The sequence below is a fragment of the Saimiri boliviensis genome, chromosome 19, assembly GCF_048565385.1.
Source record: "Saimiri boliviensis isolate mSaiBol1 chromosome 19, mSaiBol1.pri, whole genome shotgun sequence".
Lineage (NCBI taxonomy): Eukaryota > Metazoa > Chordata > Mammalia > Primates > Cebidae > Saimiri > Saimiri boliviensis.
This window is the reverse complement of record NC_133467.1, coordinates 34,759,684-34,784,738: the sequence shown is the minus strand read 5'-3', so window position 1 is coordinate 34,784,738 and position 25,055 is coordinate 34,759,684. Positions and strand designations below refer to the sequence as shown.

At 50.6% G+C, this 25,055-nt stretch overlaps 2 protein-coding genes across 3 annotated transcripts; one reads left to right on the top strand and one right to left on the bottom strand.

The window, feature by feature from the left end:
- Positions 1-161: 161 nt before the first annotated feature.
- UBQLN4 (ubiquilin 4) lies at positions 162-19,575 on the bottom strand. 2 transcript variants are annotated; one of them, XM_074390011.1, is made up of 11 exons: positions 19,301-19,575; positions 17,587-17,738; positions 16,991-17,208; positions 16,159-16,421; positions 14,376-14,534; positions 8,469-8,694; positions 7,238-7,377; positions 6,639-6,722; positions 6,361-6,476; positions 5,985-6,171; positions 162-336 (listed from the first exon to the last, which is right to left on the bottom strand). In XM_074390011.1, exons 1-11 carry the CDS (start codon positions 19,406-19,408, stop codon positions 301-303), a joined length of 1,689 nt encoding a protein of 562 aa, XP_074246112.1. In that variant the 5' UTR covers positions 19,409-19,575; the 3' UTR covers positions 162-300. The 2 variants fall into 2 exon arrangements, with proteins under 2 accessions (XP_074246112.1, XP_010346911.2); XM_010348609.3 differs by having other exon boundaries at positions 162-1,937; positions 19,301-19,574.
- Positions 19,576-20,464: 889 nt separating this feature from the next.
- LAMTOR2 (late endosomal/lysosomal adaptor, MAPK and MTOR activator 2) lies at positions 20,465-25,005 on the top strand. The gene is made up of 4 exons (XM_003937828.4): positions 20,465-20,658; positions 20,964-21,126; positions 24,478-24,567; positions 24,814-25,005. Exons 1-4 carry the CDS (start codon positions 20,591-20,593, stop codon positions 24,868-24,870), a joined length of 378 nt encoding a protein of 125 aa, XP_003937877.1. The 5' UTR covers positions 20,465-20,590; the 3' UTR covers positions 24,871-25,005.
- The last annotated feature ends 50 nt before the right edge of the window (positions 25,006-25,055 follow it).

Here is a 25,055-nt window from a genome sequence, read left to right as displayed (position 1 = left end):
GTTGTTGTTGTTTAACCTAGGAACACTTTTAATATTTCTTAACATCTGTAGTAACTGAACCAAACCTCGAATTCCTCTAGATCCCACTTTTTGCCCTGTAAAACCAAGAAGCTGTCTTCAGCCAGCCTCTTCTTCCTCAAAAAACAAACACCAACACACTCTCACAACAAAGACCACACCATTTATTTACAAAGGCCAGTGTGGGAGCTGGGGGAGGCAGGGAGGGAAAGCCACACGGACATCCTCTCTGGATTGCTTAGGACCCTTTCCCACTTGGAGCAAACTCTGTTCCTCTTGCCGTCATATTCTCAGCCACGGGGTTGGTCCTCCAAGCAGCTGGGCCAAGTAGCAGAGGGAAGAGGTGATATGAGCCTCCTCTGTGCTCTGCCAGAGCAATGTCCAATTCCAGATCAAAGGCATCAATCATTGCCACCCTCTCCTCTCCTTCCTCAAAGAAACATTCTGGCCTGGAGGGAAATAAACCCTCTACTATTCCCACAAGGCAGTGACGGGTGATAAGGGTGCTAGTAACAGCGCTGGCAGCTTCAGAAGGGGTACCCACACTACCTCTGGGTTAACCAGCAGCCAGAGGCCCAAGGGACCTAGCTCTCCTGGATATGTATTCCTGCAGTGGACTGGTGCTTTTACCCACTTGTCTCTGGTGGTGGGAGCACTCTGAATCGGAAACCAACAAATCATCCACTTCTCACCAACATGTGTGCATACACACCTACTTCCCTGCTGTTCAGACCCCAATCCCCTTCATGTCCTTTGAGGAGGGCTCAGATTACTGGTGCCTGGGGACAGAGGCAAGTCCTGGGTCCATGGAAATGTGTGTGCATATAAGCACATGTATTTGAGGAAAGGAAGCCAATATGACCCCTTGTGGGGCGTGGTGCTCAGCTGCATTGAGCCCTTTTCTTCAGTTCAAATCTATTAGCATCTCTAAGTTTCTTCTGCCAGCTTGGGCCTGGATTCTTCTGCCTAAAAGATCTATGAGTGCTTCTGTTCCCCACTGTTAATTCCAACTTCCAAGCCTTTTACTCAGGCTGCCACCCCTATTCCCTTCCTCTGAATAACCTCATTCCCTCCTTTTTTGCACCAATTTCCCCGGGGCTGGTCCAGGGTTTGTTCATTCCTGTCCAGAAGGCTGTCTCAGCTCCCTCTTCAGAGAGAGGGAACAGGTTATCTTCCTCCTTACCCTGGAATTCCCAACAGTGCCCACGAAAAAGTGCTGAATGAAGTGACCAGAATAGGGGCTGAGGAGGAAAATTACCACCTGTTTCACCTGCTCCTCCTTCAGAGCGAGAAATTCTAGCATTGGTTGGGCTAGGGGTGGGGGATAGCGGGGGAAAAAGGAGGAAGCGAGTTACCAAAAGTAAACATAAGACAAAACCCTAGTGGTATAAATGGAAGACTATGTTCCAGTACATCAGACAGCTGGTTCCTCCTTTGACTCTGCACTACCACTGCAAGTTTAAAGATTGCAAAAGGTGGTGTGGGACAAGGAGGTAGGGTCAATCAGTGAAACTGTGAAAACTGTTTAAGTAGCTCTGCTCAAGGAGACCAGGAGAGAAGATTCTGTTAGAGATGTAGCAGTAAAACCATAATTCTCAGACAGAGCTAAGGGGTTGGAGCCCATGCCTCTAAAGTCACCCTGCTGTTTGGAGAGGATGAGGGAGAAGACGGAAGGGATGACGAGCGGCAGAGGGGAAGGGCTGACGGCGGCGGAACCAAACGCTGACATTGAGGGAAGGGAGAGGCAGGAGGCATGGGCCGAGGGATTAGGAGAGCTGGGAGCCCAGCAGTCTCTCAATAGCTGCGTTGATGTCCCCTCCTGTGGCAATCAGAGCCTGCAGGTTGGCCTCACGATTGATGAAGCCCATGGAGTTGAGCTGCTCCAGTTGCTGCTGAAATCTCACTTCTGGTGTCTGCACCTGGAGGGGACAGGCCTTGTGTAGTGGGCACAGGACCAATCTTGGGGCCCCTATTCCAATGAAGGGTTTCTAAGACCAGCAGGACTTCTCTAATATCCTCAGAGTCAATCAGGATAGGGAAGATGAGCTGCAAATGGGGGCCCAGGAGCCTAGGTCCCAAGTCCTAAATAACTGTGTAATAAAAAGGCGGCCGGATATCTTTTTCAGACTTTCAAGGTAACTGATAAGCCTAGACCAGTGTATAGTCCTCAATACTTTCCACGGACACTGGAGATGTTAACAGGCCCTCCAAAAGCAAAATGCTCCGTGGTCAAATAAGATGCATGCTTAGCATGACCTGCAAGCCCCCTCCTAATAGTCATCACACGTACAGCCATATGAAAGGCCAGAGGACGGTCCTAGTTAAGAAGCAATTTAATTTTGTTTCACTGATCAACAACCATTTATTTATAAAAGAGAAGTATTTCCTTTTTTTTGAGACAGGTCTTGGACCCAGGCTGGAATACAGTGGCAGGAATCAGAGCTCACTGCAGCCTCTATCTCCTGGGCTCAAGTGATCCTCCCATCTTAGCCTCCCTATATGTGAAGTAGAGGAATAACTAGAATGAGAAGAGAATATAAGGGCCAGGACACCTTAGGGATGGATCGTAAGATTGTGTATGCAAATACAAGACTGTCCACCTGGTGTTGAAAGGAAGAATGTTCAATCCAGAGAAAGACAGGACTTGCCTGTTGTCACAGAGCAAGTTTGTCACCAAGACTTACAGTATAAAAGCCCTTCCCGACCAGGTATGGTGGCTTATGCCTGTAATCCCAGCACTTTGGGAGGCTAAGGTGGGCAGATCACCTGAGGTCAGAAATTTGAGCTGGGGCTACAGGTTTATACCATCATGCCCAGCTAATTAAAAAAATTTGTTTTTGGCCAGACACGGTGGCTCACACCTATAATCCCTGTACTTTGGGAGGCCAAGACTGGCAGTTCGCCTGAGGTCAGGGGTTCAAGACTAGCCTGCCCAACACAGCGAAACCCCATGTCTACTAAAAATGCAAAAAATTACCCAGGTGTGGTGGCACACACCTGTAGTCCCAGCTACTCGGGAGGCTGCGGTATAGGATTGCTTGAACCCAGGAGGCGGAGGTTGCAGTAAGCTAGATCACACTACTGCACTCCAGCCTGGGCAACAGAGCAAGACTCCATCTGAAAAAAAAAAAAAAAAAAAAAAGGCAGGCATAGTGGCTCATGCCTGTAATCCCAGCACTTTGGGAGGCTTAGGCAGGTGGATCACCAGATGTCAGAAGTTTGAGACCAGACTGGCCAACACAGTAATATCCTGAGACTAAAAATACAAAAATTAGGTGGGTATGGTGTCGAGCCTGTTGTCCCAGCTACTAGGGAGGCTGAGGCAGGAGAATTGCTTGAATCCAGGAGGCAGAGGTTGCCCTGAACTGAGATTGTGCCATTGTACTCATGGGGGACAGAGTAAGACTTCATCTCAAAAAAATAAAATTAAAATAAAGTAAAAAATAAAGAAAGTAGCCGGGTGCGGTGGCTCACGCCTGTAATCCCAGCACTTTGGGAGGCCGAGGTGGGTGGATCACGAGGTCAAGATATCGAGACCATCCTGGTCAACATGGTGAAACCCCATCTCTACTAAAAATGGAAAAAATTAGCTGGGCATGGTGGCGCACGCCTGCAGTCCCAGCTACTAGGGAGGCTGAGGCAGGAGAATTGTTTGAACCCAGGAGGCGGAGGTTGCGGTAAGCCGAGATTGTGCCATTACACTCCAGCCTGGGTAACAAGAGCGAAACTCTGTCTCAAAACAAATAAATAAATAAATAAATAAATAAAATAAAATAAAGAAAGTAGAGACAGGGTCTTGCTATGTTGCCCAGGCTAGTCTCAAGTAATCCTCCTGCCTTAGCCTCTGTTAACTGCTGGGATTACAGGCATAAGCCGCTACACTAGTTTTTTTTTGTTTTTGTTTTTGTTTTTAGGCAGAGTTTTGCTCTTGTTCCCCAGGCTGGAGTGCAGTGGCATGATCTTGGCTCACTGAAACCTTTGCCTCCTGGGGTTAAGTGATTCTCCTGCCTCAGCCTCCTGAGTAACTGGGATTTTAGGCACATGGCACCAAGGCCAGCTAATTTTTGTATTTTTAGTAGAGATGAGGATTCACCATGTTGGCCAGGTGGTTCTTGAATTCCTGACCTCAAGTGATTCACCCACCTTGGCCTTCCAAAGTGCTGGGATTACAGTTGTGAGCCACTGTGCCCAGCCCTTTAAAAAATTTTTTTCTTTTTCTTTTTCTTTTTTTTTGCCTGAGCTCAGGCAATTCTCCTGCCTCAGCCTCCTGAGTAGCTGGGATTACAGGCACGCGCCACTATGCCCAGCTAATTTTTTGTATTTTTAGTAGAGATGGGGTTTCACTATGTTGACCAGGATGGTCTTGATCTCTTGACCTCGTGATCCACCCGCCTCGGCTTCCCAAAGTGCTGGGATTACAGGCTTGAGCCACCGCACCCGGCCTCTTTTTTTTTTTTTTTTTTTTAAAGATGGGGTTTCACCATGATGGCCAGGCTGGTCTTGAACTCCTGACCTCAGGTGATCCACCCACCTCCGCCTCCCAAAGTGCTAGGATTACAGGTGTGAGCCACCGCGTCCGGCAAAAAAATTTTTTTTAATAAAGAAATTTTTACAGACTGGGTCCACCTGCATTGCCCAGGTTGATCTCAACTCCAGGCCTCCCAAAGCACTGGAATTACAGGCATGTGCCACGTTCCTGGTGTGGCTTTTCATTCTTGTCATTCCTCTAAATGTCTCCCGTAAATGTATGCCCAAGGGGTGTTTAGAGAGCACAAGCCTAGATTATGAACTAGAAAGAATCCAGCAAGCACTGTCCACCTGGTGTTGAAGGGAGGAATGTTAGATCCAGAGAAAGACGGGACTTGCCTGGGGTTAGAGAGCAAGTCAGTTGCCAAGGCCCCCTAACTTGCAGTATAAAAGCCCTTTCCAGCTGGGTGTGATGGCTCACACCTGTAATCCCAGCACCTTGGGAGGCCGAGGCAGGTGGATCACCTGAAGTCAGGAGTTTGAGACCAGCCTAGACAACATAGTGAAACCCTTTCCCTACTAAAAATACAAAAAATTAGCTGGGTATGGTGGTACATGCCTGCAATCCCAGCTACTAGGGAAGCTGAGGCAGGAGAATCACTTGAACCCAGGAGGCAGAGGTTACAGTAAGCTGAGGTTGCTCCACTGCACTCCAGCCTGGGCAACAAGAGCAAAACTCCATCTCAAAAAAAAGAAAAAACTCTTTCCAGTGCTCCATGTTTCTTCTCTTCACAGTCCACAGAATCTAACTAGGGTTGGACCTGGACTGGAGATCACCTAGTCTAGCTCTTGTGCTCTGCACAAAGCTGGGTAAACATACCTTTTGGTTGAATGGCTTTTCCAAATGAGTCAGAGGTAAGAGAAGGGTTAAGAGGCTCACTCGAGGCAGGTCATCCCTGCCCCTCCTGCGAGCTGCTTACCTTGACTTTCCCAGGGCTTTGGTTACCTCACCTCACAAAATCCCCCTCCCCAGAGTCTCAGAGATGGGGGCTGCTTTAATTATCAATAGGATCCTTTGATATAAGCAGAAATGGCACAGTGTAAATTCCGGAGGTGGAATGCCTGGGTTTGGATCTCGGTTTTATTATCTACTAGCAATGTAAGTGAGCAAACCACTTAACTTTTCTAGGCCTTAGTCTCCCTCCTCTTTAACACAGAAATAATAATCCCTTTCTCAAGAGGCTGTTGTGAGGAATGTGGTAAACGAGCTGATACTTAAAGCATTTAGAACAGTATGTAACGCACGGTAAGTACCATTACTCTGCTCATCTCTATTTTACATCTGCACAAACTGAACTCAGGGAGGATCAGTAACCTGCCCAAGGCTACAAAGTGGCAGAAGAGGACCTGACTCCCAAGCCGCCCACTCTACTGCTTCCCTTGAAACCTCCCAGGATCAAAGTGGTGGTCCCAGCACCTGTCCCCACTGCCTCATGTACCTGTGAGCTTCCACTTCCAGCCAAAAGCTGGATCATCTGCTGCATGAGCTGCTGCTGGGCGCTGGAAGCCCCTGTTGGAGAAGATGTAGCTGGCGTGGCTGGTGAGGAAGTGGGGGCCTCAGGTGCAGACCCAGCATTGCTGCCTGCTGAGGGTGCTGGGGTCCGGGACATCCCAAAGGAGCCAAGGCTGTAGGCAAGACAGACCAAGAGGTAGGAGATGGCATCCAAGAAAGGGATGAGAACATAAGATCCAGAAGGAGAAGCAGTTGGAAGAAACAGGAAAACAGACCCTCAGACACAAAGCCTGCTGAGAGAGCGGCAGAGAGAAGAGCTGAAGGGGAATAACCTTGCTGCCCGCCTGTCCCCCTGCCCTCACCTGGGTACCAGCCCAGGGGCCTCGGTCTGCAGGGTCTGTAGTCCCTGCTGGATCTGCAGCAATGCCTGCATGGCTCGGGGATTGGTAAGGATGGAGAGTGACTCTGGGTTCTGCATCTGGTGGGAAATAAGCAGAGAAAGGCATCGGGAGGTGGCAGGAAAGAGACGACCTCAAGCAGGAGCCCAGAGTCAAGCTCTGCCCCAACTTAATTTCCACCCATTGGGCTTCAGGGCCTATCCCTTGCCCTCAACTTCCACCCATCTAGGCTCCTCACTCACCTGCTGCAGAAAGACTGGGAGCTGCAGGCGGAGCTGCTCCTGCAGCTGGGGGTTCCCCGCGAAGAGCGGCACATTCACCATCATCTGCCAGGGTGAAGGTAGTAGGGGGAGACCTGGGCCTTTCCACCCTAAGCATTTCCCCACAGCCTCAGACTCCCTGGGTACCCCCTACCACTGTAGGAAATCTGGCCAGCTTCTCCAGGGATCTCAAAGTATCCTGAAGGCCTAAGTGGGACAGTGAGAGGAAATGGAAATACGCTCTGGACAGTGAAGAGTATGAGGAGTCAGGCTGTTCAACCCTGGGTCTGATGAAGCTAACATTTCCAGGTACATAGAGCTTACTTTGTTACACGCCATGTTCTAAGCACTTAACGTGTATTAACTCACTTAATCCTCACAACTCTAGGAGGTAGGAACTATTGTTATTATCATTTTACAGATGAAGAAACTGGGAGGCTGAATAACTTGCTTAGCTTACACAGCTGGGAAGTGGCAGAGCCTGGGGTACAAACCCAGGCAGTCTAGCTCCACAGAGGAGAAACTGTCCCTAACCAGGGGAACTCTCTCCCCAGCAACACTCTCCTCATACTGTTTGGTACCTGAGCAGCAAAGTCAGGGTTCTGGGCAAGCGTCTGCATCATGCTGCGCATGTAGGGAGCTGAGATCACGTTCTGCATCAGCTGTGGGTTCTCAGAGATCTGCTGGAGGAGGGCTTGCATTTCTGGGCTATTGAACATCCCTAGGACAAGGTGGAAAAAAGAAAACAGGAGAGAAAGGGTCCAGATGGAAACCGAAGGCCTCACTTCAATCTACCTGACTTCAGACACCGGATGGCTATACAACTCAGAAAGGCAATGGTCCAGTGGGCACCCTAGGACTGTGGCATGAATCCAACTCTCCTAACTCCAAGGTCATCTTGCCCTGCTTTGGCCTAGCCCCTTTTCCATGGACTCGCTAACGACAAGCCAGCTAGGAACTAGGCCTGATTTATGCTCCTCTGGACTGTTCCTGCCATAAGCTCAAATTACGTCCACTTTGGAAAGAAATGATTCAATATTATCTAGATCAAACTTGTCTTAGCAGCAGAGACCCTTTCCTCATGCCAAAGCTCACTCAGATACCAAGTATGGTAATGGTCTGGCTGGAGCTGGGATAGGAGGCCTGGAGCCTCTCCCACTGGGTCCTTCCTCATCCTGGAGATGAAGACCCTTTTAGGACACAGGAGCACAATTTTAAAACCATGGATCAAGTTCCAGTCCTTATTTTACAAATAAGGAAACTGAAACACACAGAGGGAAGGAACTTTCCCAATCAAGATATCCCCCAGAGTACAGAGAAATTAGGGCACCTGCTGAAGACATCCCCCAGGCCATGCGTACGGTCATAGTCCAGATAAATGGGGCATCCCCTAGGGTTGCACAGTGTATAACCTGTTCTTTTGTACATGGCAAGCCCTGCGCGTCCCTTCCCCCAGCCTCACATCTGCCTCTCCCCAGGTCTGCCTTGATTCCTCTCCAGACCCCTCTGCCCACAGCAGTCTGATCCTTTTACACTGGGTAATACCAGAGGTGCTCATGGAGCTTAGGAGGTGGGGCCTGGTTTACACATGAGCCATTACTTAGGTTACTCCCAGGGATATTAGGATATGGCCAGAACTAGCCCTCACCCTCCAAAGAGTGAGGCCGCTATCCCAGACCGCAGAGCCGCTCTGTGGCCTCAAAAGTCTCACCTCTGTCTTCAAAATCCTGGAGCAGTAACAACCCCACTCAGTCCTGGGGCAGAGGGGCTGCCCTGGTGACCCCACTAAGCTCCTTCCACCCTAGGACATACCTGACCCCAGGCTAGCCGCATTGATCCCAAAGGGGTTCGAGACTGTCGGGTGCACCTGGCTGGTCCCCGATCCTCCGGTGCCCTCCCCACCGGACCCGGGGGCCTGGGAGGTGGGGGGCGAGGGGCTCCAGGGGTTAGGGAGGGGCTCTCGATTCTCAGTCCGCAGAGGCTGGGAGGATGAGCTGTCGGAGTTCCCGGCCAGGGAAGAGAAGGGATTGTTGCCAAACTGGGAGGAGGGAAAGGTTTCGGGTTAAGGACTGAAACAAATCCAGGGACAAGGGCTAAGGCCCTTTCTCTCCTCTCACTTAATTGCCTCCCCTTCCCCAGAAAAGGAAGAGAGATTTAAGACCTTGGAGGTCCTGAGTTCAGTTCTTTGCCCCGCAATGGATCGCTTCTCCCTTGCTCCACAGGGTAGGAGCTAGCTGATGCTACTGACTAGGTAACTGAACCCCTGAGAAAATTGAAAACTTCCGATCCCTGCTGGTGGCTTTCAATATTTGGTCTCTAATCATCTCCTACGTAACCCACTGCACTTTACACACGCTTTTCCCATTGTATAGCAAAATATTTGTTTTCCTGTACCTCAAGGGGCAGAGACAATGTCAGATTTGCCTTTGGACCCCCAGCCCTGACACTAGTAGGTGCTCAATAAGTAACTACTGGTTTAATGGGAGTAGGCTGTCAAACTTGGCTCTCTACTTGAACCCAGATCTTTTTCCCCAGCCTCCTTGTACTAATCCTAACTCTCCAGAACCCTTCGCTCACTCCGCGATTTCCCTACCTGGCATTTTAGACGGAGTCTCACTCTGTTGCCAGGCTGGAGTACAGTGGTGCATTTGCAGCTCACTGCAATCTCCGACTCCCTGGTTCAAGTGATTCTGTAGCCTCAGCCTCCCAAGTAGCTAGGATTACAGGCATGTGACACCACACCCAGCTAGTTTTTGTATTTTTAGTAGAGACAGGGTTTCACCATGTTGGCCAGGATGGTCTCAATCTCCTGACCTTGTGATTCACCTGCCTCGGCCTCCCAAAGTGCTGGGATTATAGGTGTGAGCCACCGCACCCGGCCCCCTACCTGGCATTCTGTCCATCTCGGCACATCACAATGGCCACCCCCCTTGCAGAATATACCTCTGGCAGAAGATGCCTTCTCTAGGTCTAACCCTCCCACCCCAAAGCCTACCTCTATACACTGGCTGCTTCAGCTGAACAGGCCTCAGTTTAACTCTGGTCCCCCTCACCCCACCAGGCTCCTCACTGTGTTCTCCAGGACACCTCAGGGCCATACCCCATGGGATGGTGTGCTGCCCAAAGGCAGCACCAGAACCTCCTCCCCTCCAGCATCTAGGACAGAGCTTTGGCTGAGGGAGTCCCAGTCTCAGTTTCCCTACTCAGCCTTTCTCGTGGTCTTAAAAGCTCAGCAGCTCCTCTCCTGAGTTCCCAGGTGGTCCCACTTCAGCCCCTCCCCACCATAGAACTTCATAATTGAGCTGCTTTTCCTGTTTATTCAAAGTGGGTCATGGGGACCAGGGCTGACTAAGGATTCTCCTACTCTGAGCTGGGTCTCCATCACCTTACCAGATGCCTGTTCAGATAACAGAGCTCACAGGCCAGGGTTCGTGCTCCATGGTTTCAGCCCCATCCCTGTTTCAATCTCCCTGTTCTGACACCTGCCTAGCACCTCACCCCACTCTGTTTTGGGCCCCTCTTTGTTCTTCCTGGTACACTCTAAAGACAAAATCTCTTTTCCTGAACTGTCCACAATGATAACCACTATCATTTATTGAGCACCTACTATGTGCCTGACACACTTATTTTAATGCTTATAATACTCTCATAATACAACAGTTCTCAAAGTGTGGTCCTGGGACCCCTGCAAGGGTTAGAATTGTTTTCATAATTTTTTTTTTTTTTTTTTTTTGAGATGAAGTTTTGCTCTTGTTGCCCAGGCTGCAGTGCAATGGCATGATTTTGACTCACTGCAACCTCTGCCTCCCGGTTCAAGTGATTCTCCTGCCTCAGCCTTCTGAGTAGCTGGAATTACAGGCATGTGCCACTACACCCGGCTAATTTTATATTTTTAGTAGAGACGGGGTTTCTCCATGTTGGTCAGGCTGGTCTCGAACTCCCAAACTCAGGTGATCTGCCTGCCTCGGCCTCCCAAAGTGCTGGGATTACAGGCATGAGCCATTGCGCCTGGCCCTGTTTTCATAATTCTAAGACATTAATTTGCCCTTTTAACTCTTATTCTCTCATGAGGACACAGTGGAGTTTTCCAAAGCCTACATGGCATGTGACATTGCAAACTGAATGCAGATCTGAGAACCAGCTGTCTTATAGTAAGCCAGACATCAAAGAGGACTGCAAAAATGTAAAACAAGGCCACACTTTCCTCTAAAGTTTGGTATTGGAAAATAAAGTTATTTTTCAAAAGAATGTTATTTATGTTAACTTGTAATAAATTTGTTCCTCTGCCTCCCAGGTTCAAGCGATTCTCCTGCCTCAGCTTCCTGAGTAGCGGGGATGACGGGCACCCACCACCATGCCCAGCTAATTTTTGTATTTTTATTTTATTTTTTAAATTTTTGTATTTTTAGTAGAGATGGGGTTTTGCCATGTTCGCCAGGTTGGTCTCAAACTCCTGCCCTTAGGTGATCCATCTAACTCAGCCTCCAAAATGTTGGGATTACAGGTGTGAGCCACTGCACCCCACCAGCTTGTAATAAATTGTCATTTTTAAATGAATTAAACATTTTTAAAGTTTCTCAGTTTTAGGCAGGGCAGGGCACAGGGGGCAGGGGGCAAGGCAGGACAGGGCAGGCTGGGCAGTGGCTCACATTTGTAATCCCAGCACTTCGGGAGGCTGAAGTGGGTGGATCACGAGGTCAGGAGCTCGAGACCAGCCTGGCCAACATAGTGAAACCCCATCTCTACTAAAAATACAAAATATTAGCCAGCTGTGGTGGTGGGTGTCTGTAATCCCAGCTACTTGGGAGGCTAAGGCAGGAGAATTGCTTGAACCTGGGAGATGGAGGTTGCAGTGAGCATGCCATTACACTCCAGCCTGGGTGACAGAGTGAGAATCCATCTCAAAAAAAAAAAAAAAAAGAAAGAAAGAAAGAGAAAGAAAGAAAATGATGAAGCATGTATGTGAACCCAGGTTGCTGATGACAAGAGTGGTTCTCATAACTTAGTGTGCATCAGAATTCACGGGAGTACTTCATATAAGCATTTTTTCAACTTTTGATTTTTTTTTTTTTTTGAGACGGAGTTTCGCTCTTGTTACCCAGGCTGGAGTGCAATGGCGCGATCTCGGCTCACCGCAACCTCCGCCTCCTGGGTTCAGGCAATTCTCCTGCCTCAGGCTCCTGAGTAGCTGGGATTACAGGCACGCGCCACCATGCCCAGCTAATTTTTTGTATTTTTAGTAGAGACGGGGTTTCACCATGTTGACCAGGATGGTCTCGATCTCTCGACCTTGTGATCCACCCACCTCGGCCTCCCAAAGTGCTGGGATTACAGGCTTGAGCCACCGCGCCCGGCCAACTTTTGATTTTTCTTAATCAGGTGCATGCAGTACTTTGATTTAAAAAAATTTTCAGGGCAGGTGCAGTGGCTCAATACCTGTAATCCCAGTATGTTGGGACGCTAAAATGGGAGGATTGCTTGAGGCCAGGAATTTGAGGCCCGCCTGAGCAACACAGAGACACCCCATCTCAACAAAAAAAATGTTTTTAATTAGCTTGGTAAGGTGCCGCATGCCTGTAGTCCCAGCTACTTGAGAGGCTGGGACAGAAGGATCACTTGTGTCCAGGGTTGGAGCCTACAGTGAGCTATGATCGAGCTGCTGCACTCAAGCCTGAAAGACAGAGTGAGACCCCATCTCCTTTTTTTTTTTTTTTTTTTGAGACAGAGTTTCGCTCTTGTTACCCAGGCTGGAGTGCAATGGCGCGATCTCGGCTCACCGCAACCTCCGCCTCCTGGCTTCAAGCAATTCTCCTGCCTCAGCCTCCTGAGTAGCTGGGATTACAGGCACGTGCCACCATGCCCAGCTAATTTTTTTTTTTTTTTTTTTTTTTTTGAGACACAGTGTCGCTCTTGTTACCCAGGCTGGAGTGCAAATGGCACAATCTTGGCTCACCGCAACCTCCGCCTCCTGGGTTCAGGCAATTCTCCTGCCTCAGCCTCCTGAGTAGCTGGGATTACAGGCACGTGCCACCATGCCCAGCTAATTTTTTTTTGTATTTTTAGTAGAGACGGGGTTTCACCATGTTGACCAGGATGGTCTCGATCTCTTGACCTTGTGATCCACCCGCCTCGGCCTCCCAAAGTGCTGGGATTACAGGCTTGAGCCACCGCGCCCAGCCGAGACCCCATCTCTTAAAAAAAAAAAAAAAAAAAAAGTTGATCCCTACAAGCAGTTTCTAAAACTTGAATGAGCAATATCAGTAATAACCAAGGTGATGCTGAGGAGCGGGGGGCTGCAGGTGGGGATTCACTCTACCAGATACCAACACCTAATTAACATAATGTGACGTCATGGTAGGGGCAGACAAACGGACCAGTGGATCAGAACAGAATCAGCAAAAGACACACTCAGCTGGGTGTGATGGCTCAGGCCTATAGTCCCAGTACTTTGGGAGGCCAAAGTGGTGGGCGGACTGCTTGAGCCCCAGAGCTGGAGGCTGGAGTGAGCTTATGATTGTGCTTGTGCCATTCCAGCCTGGGCAACAGAGTGAGACCTTATCTGTTTAAAAAAACAAAACAAACAAAAAAAAACCAAAAAGCAAATTAAAATAAGACCAGCATGATACCACCTCATATTTAAAAATATGATAATATAGACATGTTTACGGACATATACATAGGTAATAAAAGAATCAGAATGATAAACTTCACCTTCAGCATAGTCGTTACCTCCAGAGAGAAAAAAAAGGAGAGAAGAGAAGAGGGGTTGTGAAGGCTGCAACTCTACCTTATTTGCAAATATTAAATATGTCTAGGAAAATATAAAAAATACTAACATTAGTTAGCACTGGGTAACTAATGTCACCACCTCTTTTCTACTGGTAGAAATGTGGTGGCTGGGAGATGGAAACAGAGGGGCTCCTTCTGTAAATCTTTTTTTGGCCTAGATACATTTCCATATTTTTTTTTTGGAATACTCTTGTTTACTTTGTATAACTTTTGAATTTTCCTTCTTTTTTTTTTTTTTTTGGTTTTTTCTTTTTTCTTTTTGCCCACCGTCAACTGTCTTGATTGAGTTACATGAATTTTCAAATATATAGACGTAGAATGTGTTTAACGTAAAATCGATTTTTTTAAAAAAAACCAAAAGGGCATTGAAATTATATATGGCAACATGTTAGAGCAACATTGATTTTAAAGATGCTATATTTTTATCTATTTTTTTTTTTTTTGCGTGTACTTGAATAGGAATCATAAAGCATTTTTTAAAGTGCATAATCCTGGGGCCCAACCCTAGAAACAGATTCAGTAAGTAGCTCAAAGGTGGGGACCAAGATTCCCATTATTAACAAGCTCCCCAGGTGATCCTGATGCAGGGGATCCACGGACCATACTTGAGACATGCTGTATCAAGGCTGGCGTCTGACCTCAGGCCTGCCACGTGACCTTTGAGCCCCCTGGTACAAGAAGTTTCTCAAACAATGTCAATGTCTTTGTCTGTTACACCTCACCCACTTCCACAAGGACCTCTGCTTATCTTTGGTCCATGCCAAGTTGGACCATCCCCCGATATGCACTGTTGAGAACTGCCTTCAAGCCAAGGCCCACCCCTCAGGGGACTGGGGAAAGAAAGAAGAGCAGACCCAGGCTTGCCTGGGGTAGGGGTAGGGAATCTTGAGCCCAGACAGCCTGACCCACTACCTCGGCCCTTGATCCCACCTGTTCCCGGGCAGCACTGAACATGGGCTCCTGGATGTCTGTGTACATGCGCCGGAGGGCATTATACCCTCCAGGGATGCTCTCGAGGTTGCTCAGGGCCCGGTCTTGGTTCCGCATCATCTCTTGCATCATGGCTGGATTCCGAGCAAGCTCCATTGTCTGAGAAGGGAGAGAGACAAGATGGGCCCCAGAGCCAGAGAAGCACCAAGCTAGGAAAAGGGTGAGCCTTCAGAAGGGGAGTCTGTGTCAGGATGAGGACCAGGGCCCTGGAACTACCCCACAGTGACAGGGAGTAGAGTGAACTGGACTTCCTTCCTCTTCTGTAATCTTGGCTCCAACCTTGTTTCCCTGTGGGTATTTTGGTTGGCTTTTTCTAGTTGAGGACAATGATCCCAGTTGAAGTGAGGACAGCAGTTTCCCTCCCTTAGGCTCAGAATGTCCAAAGAAATGTCAGGGAGCACAAGGAAACTGAGTCAGAAGGGACACAGAAAGAAAGGGGAGGAGGCAGAAGAGAAAATTAACATCTACTGAGCACCTACTACATATGGGCACAGGGCCAAGTAGTTTACCGAATTCAAGTCATGTAAACTCCACAATAACCAATTTCTGTCCCTATTTTGCAGATGAGCAAATAGGCTCAGAGATGTTAACTGACTTGCTGGCCTGGGACACACAGTCACTGAGTGAAGACAGTGTTCAAATCAGGTTGGTCGATCTAAGACCATACTGTGATTCCTGGTAAATGACTGCAAGTTGGGGAAGGAAAGGATTCAAGCTGGAATAAAGCTACTGACGCCCTCTAATCCCCAACCCCAAGACTTTGGCCTGCCTGAACCTTGAGAAACTCGGAGGATGGGGGCTTCCTCCTATGGAGCCAATGGCTCATTCTCAATAAGGGGTGACCTGTATCAACCCCAGGGGAGTTCATCACAGAAAAATGAGCATAACTACTTCTTGTTGCCATCTGACTTGGAACACCTCCCCTCTCCTTCTTCCCAAATCTGCTCTGCACTTGCCTCTTCTAAGACACCTTTATAATGGCTATGCCTAGTCTCACAGAACTCTGATTTCTTGTCCTGTAATTCATGCATTCAATAAATATTTACTGAGTGACTATCATGCACCAGGCAGTGTTCTAGACAGTGACCAAAACACTCACAAATCCTTGACCTTATGGAAGTTATCTTCCGGCGAGTCTAGCACTGGGGTCCACAGCTCTGCTGGGAAGATCATCTATCTTGGTCCTCTGGTGGAGCGAACCGTGAGATGGAACTCCCAAAGAGCAACATCACAACAGTGTCCCCTGGGTCTACCTTCTCCACTGGGCCCTGCCCAGCCACAGTGCTCCCCAGGCAACCGACCATCTTTCACTCCCAAGCCTTTGCATGTGCTGTCCCTAGGCCCTGAATGCTCTACTCTTTTTTTCCTCCTGGTTGTCTTCCTCCTTTGGGTCTCAGCTTGGTGACATTTCTTCTTGGTGACATTCCTCCTCTAAGCCCCAGGGTAGGGTCAGGAGCTCTTCTCTATGCTCCCAGGGGATCCTGTGACTATCCTTACAATAGTGCTGACCACACAGTGTGCTAATTGCCAGTTTACTCGTCCCACTTCCCTTTGACACTGGAATTCCTGAAAAGCTAGGCCTGTCTTTTCATCGCTGTACCTCCAGTGTTCAAAACTGCTGAATGCACGAGTGGATAAATCAATGTAGGACAAGGAAGGAAAGGTTGGGCAGGGCATGGCTGGGCACCAGTGTCCTCCAGCTCTCCAGCCCGCTCATACCCACCTGCCTCATGAGTTCAGGGTTGTTGAGCATGTGGCTGATCTCGGGGTTCCGCTCCATCAGCTGCTGCATCTGGGGGTTGGCCATGATCATGTGACGCATCAGGTCAGGGTTTGACATCATATCCTGGACCAGGGGGTTCTCCATGATCTGTGACAGCATCTCAGGATTGGACATCAGCTGCCTCTGCATCTGCTGCTGCAGCTCCATAAAGTTGGCAGAGCCCAGGCCTAGGCTGCCCAGCCCCAGGATGCCCCCAAAGCCAGCTGTAGGAAGGGGGCAGGGTCACAGTCTGCCATAAGAGCCCATTCCTCTCCTAGCCAGAGCCACTGAATTCAGGTCTCCATGACAGGCCCCAAATGCTTCTCACACGACCCTCTTCCAATCAATCCCACAGCACGGCCCCGATCCACTGCTGGCCAAAAAATGTGAGCCTACTAGGCTGAGACCTTTCTGAAGGCTGAGGCTGCGCCAGACACAGAACTGAGCAGAGAGAAGGTAATCAGCAATGGTCTGTTGAATGAGTAGCCCATCTGGCTACTGCCGGATCCAACTTTTCCCCAGACTCACAGGATCTTCCACTCTCTTTACCCAGGCTTCTCCACATCCCCAACCCCGTTTCTCCCCTCACTCTTAACTCTTAGCCATTGTCCCCACCTCTGGGAACTCCTCAGACTAGTTTCCTTCCCAGCTTGAATCAAGTATCAATGTCTGGAACTCTATGGAGTCCCCTATCCCCATGAGACCAGGGGCAGGAACCATGCTTCTCCCTCCTCTAGGCGTTCCCCAACTCCCAACCCCGGACAAGATTGTGTTCTCCTCTCTGAGGGCTTACACAGTATGGATGCAGTAGCACTGGGGGGTCCCTCCCCAGCCCCTGGAGAGGGCCCCCCACCACTGCTCCTCCGGCTGCCACCGCCAGCATCCGAAGAGGCACTGCCAGAGGTGGAGGGCTGTGCAGGGGTGGCGGGCGAAGCAGGCGTGGTGGAGGGTGCTGAGGCCGGATCAGGTGTGGAGGGGGAGGAAGCAGTGGCAGCAGCTGGATCTTGAGCCCTGAGGACAGAGAAAGGAGAATCCTAGTTGGAGTGAGCACTAGAAGAGGGAAGGGACCGGGACAATCTCTGTGCTTGCTGTGGGACTACCGTTTTAACCCAAGCCTCCTCCTGAGCAGCCCTGAGGCTGGGGCCGGGTGATGGCTGAGGGGCAGTCGGTAAACCAGGGAGAGGGAGAAAGGAGCTAGTATTATCTGTCTTCAGGGCATTCTGGGTGGTAAATCAGCTTCTGCTCCCCTAGAGATGAGATCAGATTCATCTAGGAGCTACCTGCCGGGGCCTCAGCTTAGGCCTTCTGGATATAGCTAAGCAATGAGTGGGAAAGTATCAGATTGGAAGGCCCAGTGAGAAGCTGGATCTGCTCTGCTCCTGAACTTACTTCTGAGGGGTCTTGATGACCAGATGGACAGTGAGCCCGTCCTTGATTCCGTGCTGGTTCAGTGTGTCCCCATCCTTGAGGATCTTGCCTGCGAAGATCAGGACCAGCTGATCCTGCTGAGCCTTAAACCTCCGGGAGATTTCCTCTTTGAACTGTGATCAAGAGGCAGAGGTCACTGTGGAGGCTGCCCGGACACCCCTACCAGGGACCCTGACTCTTCCCCAACAGCTTCTGTACTCTCTTGCTCTCATCTCTAGTCATGGGAAGTCCTTTCTGTTAACTCAGTTAACAGCCTTGAACCTTTAGCCTTCTGAGACCCAATTTTCTCTCCTCTCTATTCCCAGTGTTCTTGTAACAACTACAACAAATTGATACCAGTTACTGAGCACTACCTGTGCACGAGTTAAAGATCTAGTATATTAATTATTATCTTCATTTTATTTATTGTTGTTTTTATCTTGAGACAGAGTCTCACTCTGTCACCCAGGCTGGAGTGCAGTGGTGCGATCTTGGCTCACTGCAACCTTCATCTCCCGGGTGCAAGGGATTCTCCTGCTTCAGCCTCCCGAGTGTCTGGGACTACAAGCACGCATCACCATGTCCGGCTTAATTTTGTATTTTTAGTAGAGACGGGGCTTCACCATGTTGGCCAGGCAGGTCTTGAACTCCTGACCTCAGGTGATCACCAGGCTTGGCTCCCAAAGTGCTGAGATTACAGACATGAACCACCACGCCAGCCTCAATGAATCAGCGAGGTAAGGTAACTTGCCCCAGGCAGACCAGAACTCAAAGCTTGACACCAAAGTCCAGGCTCTCAACTAAACACACTACCTCTCAATGAAAACCGTTTTCAAATTCGGCTTTGCAAGGAACAGTAGGGTATTTAAATTCGGAAATTTAGTAATTCTCTGTGGTTAGGGAGGTAGAAAAAGATGGAGTTAGACTCCCCAAATTCTACCAGCCCCTCCACAACACAACACAACACAACACAACACAACACAACACAACACAACACACACTTTGAGTAAAAACAGTGCACTTGTTAAGCAGAGGCAGCTTCCAGATCCCTCTCTTCCAACCAGATGGCCTGTCTTAAGCCCCGCCTATGTGAAATTATGGAGTGGCCACAGGGGGTGGCTAACACGGGCAACAGTCCCTCATTCAACAAGATTTTATTGAGCACCTACTGCACACCGTGTAAATCTCAGAAGAGCTGAGCACCAAATGTAACCACGTCGATTTGAAAGAGTGGGAAGGATCTGGGCACAGGGAAATCCTCCCCCGACAGCCCTGCCGCTCAGAGAACACTGGGCGTTCTCGGAGGCACCGAGTAGGCGCCGGCGCTCTTCCCCAGCCCCCGGCCGGTTCTCTCGGTTAGCTAGCACCTTGCCAGGCCTCCACTCAGGCACACTCCTCTCAAACCCAGGGTCCTTCCCTCTTCCCGGTGCAAAGTGTCCCCTCCTCACTCTCCACCACGCCCCCAGCCCAGGCCACAAGGCAAAACCCGCCCCTCAACACGCGCCACGCTCCCCTAGACCTCCCCTCGCAGGGCGCCCCCTACCCGCCTCTCCCTCCCTCCAGCTCCTCGGAGTCCCAGCTGGCCCTCGCCCTCCTCTCCGGGGCCCTCCGGGACGCCAGACCCTCAGGGAGGCCCCCCCCATCTCTTCACAGACCCCTCCTCCGCGCTCCCTCCGCCCCACGCCAGCCGTACTACCTCCTTGACCGAGGCTCGATCGCAGATTACAATTTCCTCCTTGTCCTTGGGGGTCTTGACGGTGACCCGAATGGGGGGCCTCGTCTCGGCCCCGCTCGGCTCCGCCATGCCGCCGCCGCCACCCGGCCGCCCGCCAGCCCGTCCAGCTCCTCCTCCTCCCCGCCCGCCCGGCCAGCCCGGCTCGGCTCCAGCGCCTCCAACACTCCCCTCTCTCCACCTCTCCCCTTCCTCCCCTCCTCTCCCCTCCCCTCCCCGAGGCTTCGCCGCCCCCTCCGGACCAGCCGCAGCCACAGCGCCCCGGGCGGACCGGGGGGGCCACTGCAGCGGGGTCCGCCCAGGGCCGAGCCCCGGGTCCGGAGCCAGGCCCGGGGCTCGCCAGGCAGGGGCCCCTGTGGGGGGGCTCTGGGCAAGGGGTGGGGCGTGCCCTTCACTGCGGGGGCGGGGACGGACTCCTCGGGGAGACCGCAGCCCAACGCTGCCCGCCTGAGCCGTGCCGCGGTCCCTTCCAGCCCAAAGCCTCCCCGCCCCCTCCGCGTCTAACTCCGCTCTGGGACAAAGGACTTTCTGTGTCGCCGCTTTATCTCTGTTCCCTGTGATAACTTGGTCTTTCTTGGAAGCCCCAAGTCCTTTCCAGGCCAGGGGCCTTTCCCAACTTGGGAGGTTGGGTTTTCGCAGCAAGTAAGTCCACTTAGGATCTCAGCTCTGGGACTGACCCTATAGCTCCGAGGGTCACGGCCTAACTGGTCTACTAAGAACGGTTCCAGGGAGCTGGGTTTTGGCTGCGTAGCCTTTCTGAGCCTTGGTTTCCTCAAGATAATAATAACGGTACCCCTCGCCTCATCGCACAGAATTGTGCATAACGGAGAAAACTGTTTTGAAAGTAACCAAAGGCATGCCTGACAACTATAAGGACGTAGTCTAATTATTGAATCGTGGACTGCCAAGCGGACACGTGGACTCCTTTCTCCCCTAACGAGTTAAATGTCCTTCCAGTGCTGCCGCTGTCCTTTCACTCCCGCTCTTTTTGCCCCCCACAACCGCGTGGTCAGCCTGGAAAGGCGAACTATAGTTCCCAGGGTGCTTCGCGAGGCCACAAGGAACTACGATTCCCAGAGCCGCCCGCGGCGGGGTGGGGAGTTGGGTCAGAACTACAATAGCCAGGCGAGGAAACTACAACTCCCAGGGCGTTCCGAAGCAGGCCCACGGGACTACGGGAAGCAGCAGGCAGCGGCCCGCGGGAGGCACCTCGGAGGATCTGGGTGCAAAAGCCCAGGGTTAGAAGCCGTAGGCATGTTGCGCCCCAAGGCTTTAACCCAGGTGCTAAGCCAAGCCAACACTGGAGGAGTCCAGAGCACCCTGTGAGTGCGGACCACGGACCCGAGCGGCGAGGGCCGCAGTTGGGCTGCGCACGGCTCCCTGAGGGAGGGGTGGGGAAGGATCGCCAGGAAGGGAGGAGGCGGCAGAGCGGTCAGCGGCTGGGGCTGCCGGCTGGGAGATCCCCTTTCGAAAAGGGAAGCCGGTGTGCTGGGTGCTTAGGGCACGTTCCAGGACACACTAAGCCCAGACCCTTGCTGGCTGTGCCAGTGGTGGGACTTGGGCTGTAAACCCAGGCGCTTTACCCTCTGTCCTCAACACAACGTTATCCTTCCCCGCCCCTCACCAGGTTGCTGAATAACGAGGGATCGCTGCTGGCCTACTCAGGTTACGGGGACACTGATGCCCGGGTCACTGCGGCCATAGCCAGTAACATCTGGGCCGCCTACGACCGGAACGGGAACCAAGCGTTTAACGAAGACAATCTCAAATTCATCCTCATGGACTGCATGGTATGGAGAGGGAAGCCAGACTTCCCCTGCCCCGCAAGGGGATCCCAAGGGGGTGACCCGGACCCCATCCTGAATGGTTGGAGGGGCAGGGACAGTATCTCCGGAAGATTACTAAGAGTTGGTCTGCAGCAGCATTCGTAATAGGCAGGACCCTATTCATCAAGTGGTGGTGAGGAAGGAGCCCTGGACCTGAGAGGTCTGACTTGGGTTGTGGTCTCAGCCATCCACTCATCAGTTGTGGAACCTTGGGTAACTCACCTAACCTCTCAGCTTCCTTACCTCACGTCTAAGGAGAAAACAGTAATTTCCCTTTCCCTGCTCCCCTCATGGATGGTTGTGAAGATCAAATGAAATAATGGGTATAAACAGTAGAATGACATGCAAACACAAAGTGTTGTCATCCCAGCTTCACCGACTCACAGAACCATGCTAGTCTCCAGACCTTAGTACAGCCCCTTATGGTTGCAAAGAAGGGAAAATGAAGTCCAGAAAGGGGAAGTTGCCATTAGCTTGTGAACTTCTTAGTATCTGTTCAGTCAATAAGTATTTAGGTCCTTGTAGTGTTCTCAGGACTAGGGAAAAAGTAGCAAACAGAAAGACAAAACCCCCAGTGCTAATAAATCTTAACAGTGATACAATCACGGCTCACTGCAGCCTCAACCTCCCTGGGCTCAGGTGATCTTCCTGTCTCAGTCTCTTAAGTAGCTAGGAGTACAAGCATGCACTACCACACCTCGCTAATTTTTGCATTTTTTGTAGAGACTGGGTTTTGCCATGTTGCCAAGACTGGTCTCGAACTCTTGGCTCAAGTGATCCACCTGCCTTGGCCTCCCAAAGTGCTGGGATTACAAGCATGAGCCACTGTGCCCGGCCACATTATTTAAAATAAGTAAAATATGTAGTATGTTAGGTATTGAAAATGCAATGTAGGGGTGGGGTGCGGTGGCTCACACCTGTAATCCCAGCACTTTGGAAGGCCGAGGCGGGCGGATCACAAGGTCAAGATACCAAGACCATCCTGGTCAAATGGTGAAACCCCATCTCTATTAAAAATACAAAAAATTAGCTGGGCATGGTGGTGCGTGCCTGTAATCCCAGCTACTCGGGAGGCTGAGGCAGGAGAATTGCCTGAACCCAGGAGGCGGAGGTTGCAGTGAGCCGAGATCGTGCCATTGCACTCCAGCCTGGGTAACAAGAGCGAAACTCCGTCTCAAAAAAGGAAAAAAAAAAAAAAAAAAAAAAAGAAAATGCAATGTCAAGAAAGGAGGGAAGTGAAAGTATGAGTTTGTTGGGCGTATGTGTTATAGACAGTCTCACTGAAAAGGTGACATTTGATCAAAGATCTTAAGAAAGATCGTGGCAAGCCATGTGGCTATCTGGGGGAAGAATATTTTGGACAGAACAGCAAGTACGAAGGCCTTGAGGCAGAATTGTGCCCGCTCAAGGATCCACAGAGTTGGTTGGTATGGCTGGAATTGCATGAGAATGGATGGAGGAGGGTGGCAGGAGTTGGTGTCAGAGAGGCAGAGAGTGCAGTGCTTCGTTACCAGCGTAGAATGAATACCTAGTAAAAAATTTGTTGAAGTTACTTTGTTTTTGTTTTTTTCAGATCAGCCAGAGGGTGAACTCTCTAGGAAGGGTCTTCATTGTCACTCAGCCACTACTCTCCCCTGCCCCCTGCACAACCAATGCTATTTTAGTTCAACATATGACTCTTAGTGAATGCCTAGAGCTGGTACTAGAGCTTTCAAATGTTTTGACCACAACCAACCCGTAAGAAATACATTTCAAGGGGCCAGGCACTGTGGCCTGTAATCCCAGCACTTTGGGAAGGTGAGGCGGGCAGATCATGAGGTCAGGAGTTTGAGACCAGCCTGGCCAACCTGGTGAAACCCCATTTCTACTAAAAATACAAAAATTAGACTGGGTGCAGTGGCCCACACCTGTTATTCCAGCACTCTGGGAGGCCGAGGCAGGCAGATCACCTGAGGTCAGGAATTCAAGACCAGCCTGGCTAACATAGTGAAACCCATTTCTACTAAAAATACAAAAAATTAGCCAGGTGTATTGGCATGCACCTGTAATCCCAGCTACTCAGGAGGCTGAGGCAGGAGAATCACTTGAACCTGGGAGGTGGAGGTTGCAGTGAGCCAAGATCACACCGTTGCACTCTAGCTTGGGCAACAAGCGTGAAACTCCATTTAACATGTATATATATATGTATACACACACACACACATATAAAAATTAGCCCAGTGTGGTGGCGTTTGCCTGTAATCCCAGCTACTCAGGAGACTGAGGTAGGAGAATCGCTTGAACCTGGGAGGCAGAGGTTGCAGTGAGCTGAGATGGCCCGGCTTTTTTTTTTTTTTTTTTTTTTTTTTTTAAAGACGGGGTTTCACTATGTTGGTCAGGCTGGTCTTGAACTCCCGACCTCGTGATCCGACCGCCTTGGCCTCCAAAGTGCTTGGATTACAGGCATGAGCCACCACGCCCGGGCTTTTTTGTTTTTTAACACTGATCAACCTTCTTAATTTATCTCCTAACTGTGGTGTCAAACCTGCAGTTTGAAAAACATGACCATGGGAAAAGAGGAGAAATATCAGTTGGGTTACTGCTCCCATGCCCCTCTCAGTATCTGTGGGGTGAGCTCATAGTAATAACGTCACTCAGCCGGGCACGGTGGCTCAAGCCTGTAATCCCAGCACTTTGGGAGGCCGAGGCGGGTGGATCACGAGGTCAAGAGATCGAGACCATCCTGGTCAACATGGTGAAAACCTGTCTCTACTAAAAATACAAAAAATTAGCTGGGCATGGTGGCGCGTGCCTGTAATCCCAGCTACTCAGGAAGCTGAGGCAGGAGAATTGCCTGAACCCGGGAGGCGGAGGTTGCGGTGAGCCTGGGTAACGAGCGAAACTAGGTAACAAGAGCGTGCCTTGGCACTCCAGCCTGGGTAACAAGAGCGAAACTCCATCTCAAAAAAAAATAAAATAAAATAACATCACTCGTTTGGACAACTGTTGGCAGATACAAGATTTCATGTGTATTGGCACCCTCACCAACTGGGATGAGGTAGGGGGTTACAGAAAGAGAAACTGAGTTTCTGAAAGACTGAGTACTTCCCAGAGTAACGTGGTTAGTAGATGGCTATGCCGAGACTGGGACCTGGGCTCAGAATCCCATGTCCAGGGCTGTGGCCAAAAGCTTTTCTGCTGAACCTCCTGCTGTGCCCAGGGCATGGGAAAAAATATAGTCTCTCTGGGGCCAGAGAAACCTTTGGGGAAAGAGGGTGCTAAGGGTGCCAAGCAGAACATCACATCCCATCCTATCACCACCCCACCCCCCCCCAGGAGGGCCGTGTAGCCATCACCCGAGTGGCCAACCTTCTGCTGTGTATGTATGCCAAGGAGACCGTGGGCTTTGGAATGCTCAAGGCCAAGGTTCGTATATGCCCATCTTCCACAGCCCTGGACCCAGCCTTTGTGCTCCCCCACTGTGTCCACTCCCACCAGGACCCTGTTTTTAGAGTCTTCATGTCTACTCAGTCCATTTCTGGTATGGGCCAGCTCCCAAGAGCAGGCGGGGGTTGGGGCTGGTTGCTCCCTATGGCACTGGGAGCAGACCTGGATTTGGGATTCCCAGGGGCTGGCCATGTGCGGGACTGATTTCTGTTCTCCCTCTTGTAGGCCCAGGCTTTAGTGCAGTACCTGGAGGAGCCCCTCACCCAAGTTGCAGCATCTTAATGGCATTGGTGGAAGCTGGGGTTAGAAAAGAGAAATGACCATTTGGAGGGGCGGGGCCTCCTAGAAGAACCTTCTTGGGCAATGCCGGGAGGATGGGACTTTGTTTTTTCTAAGAATAAACTTCAACTCCTGTCATGTGTCTTGGCTGCTTTCTTGGTTGGGAGGGATCAAAGAAGGCAGGAAGA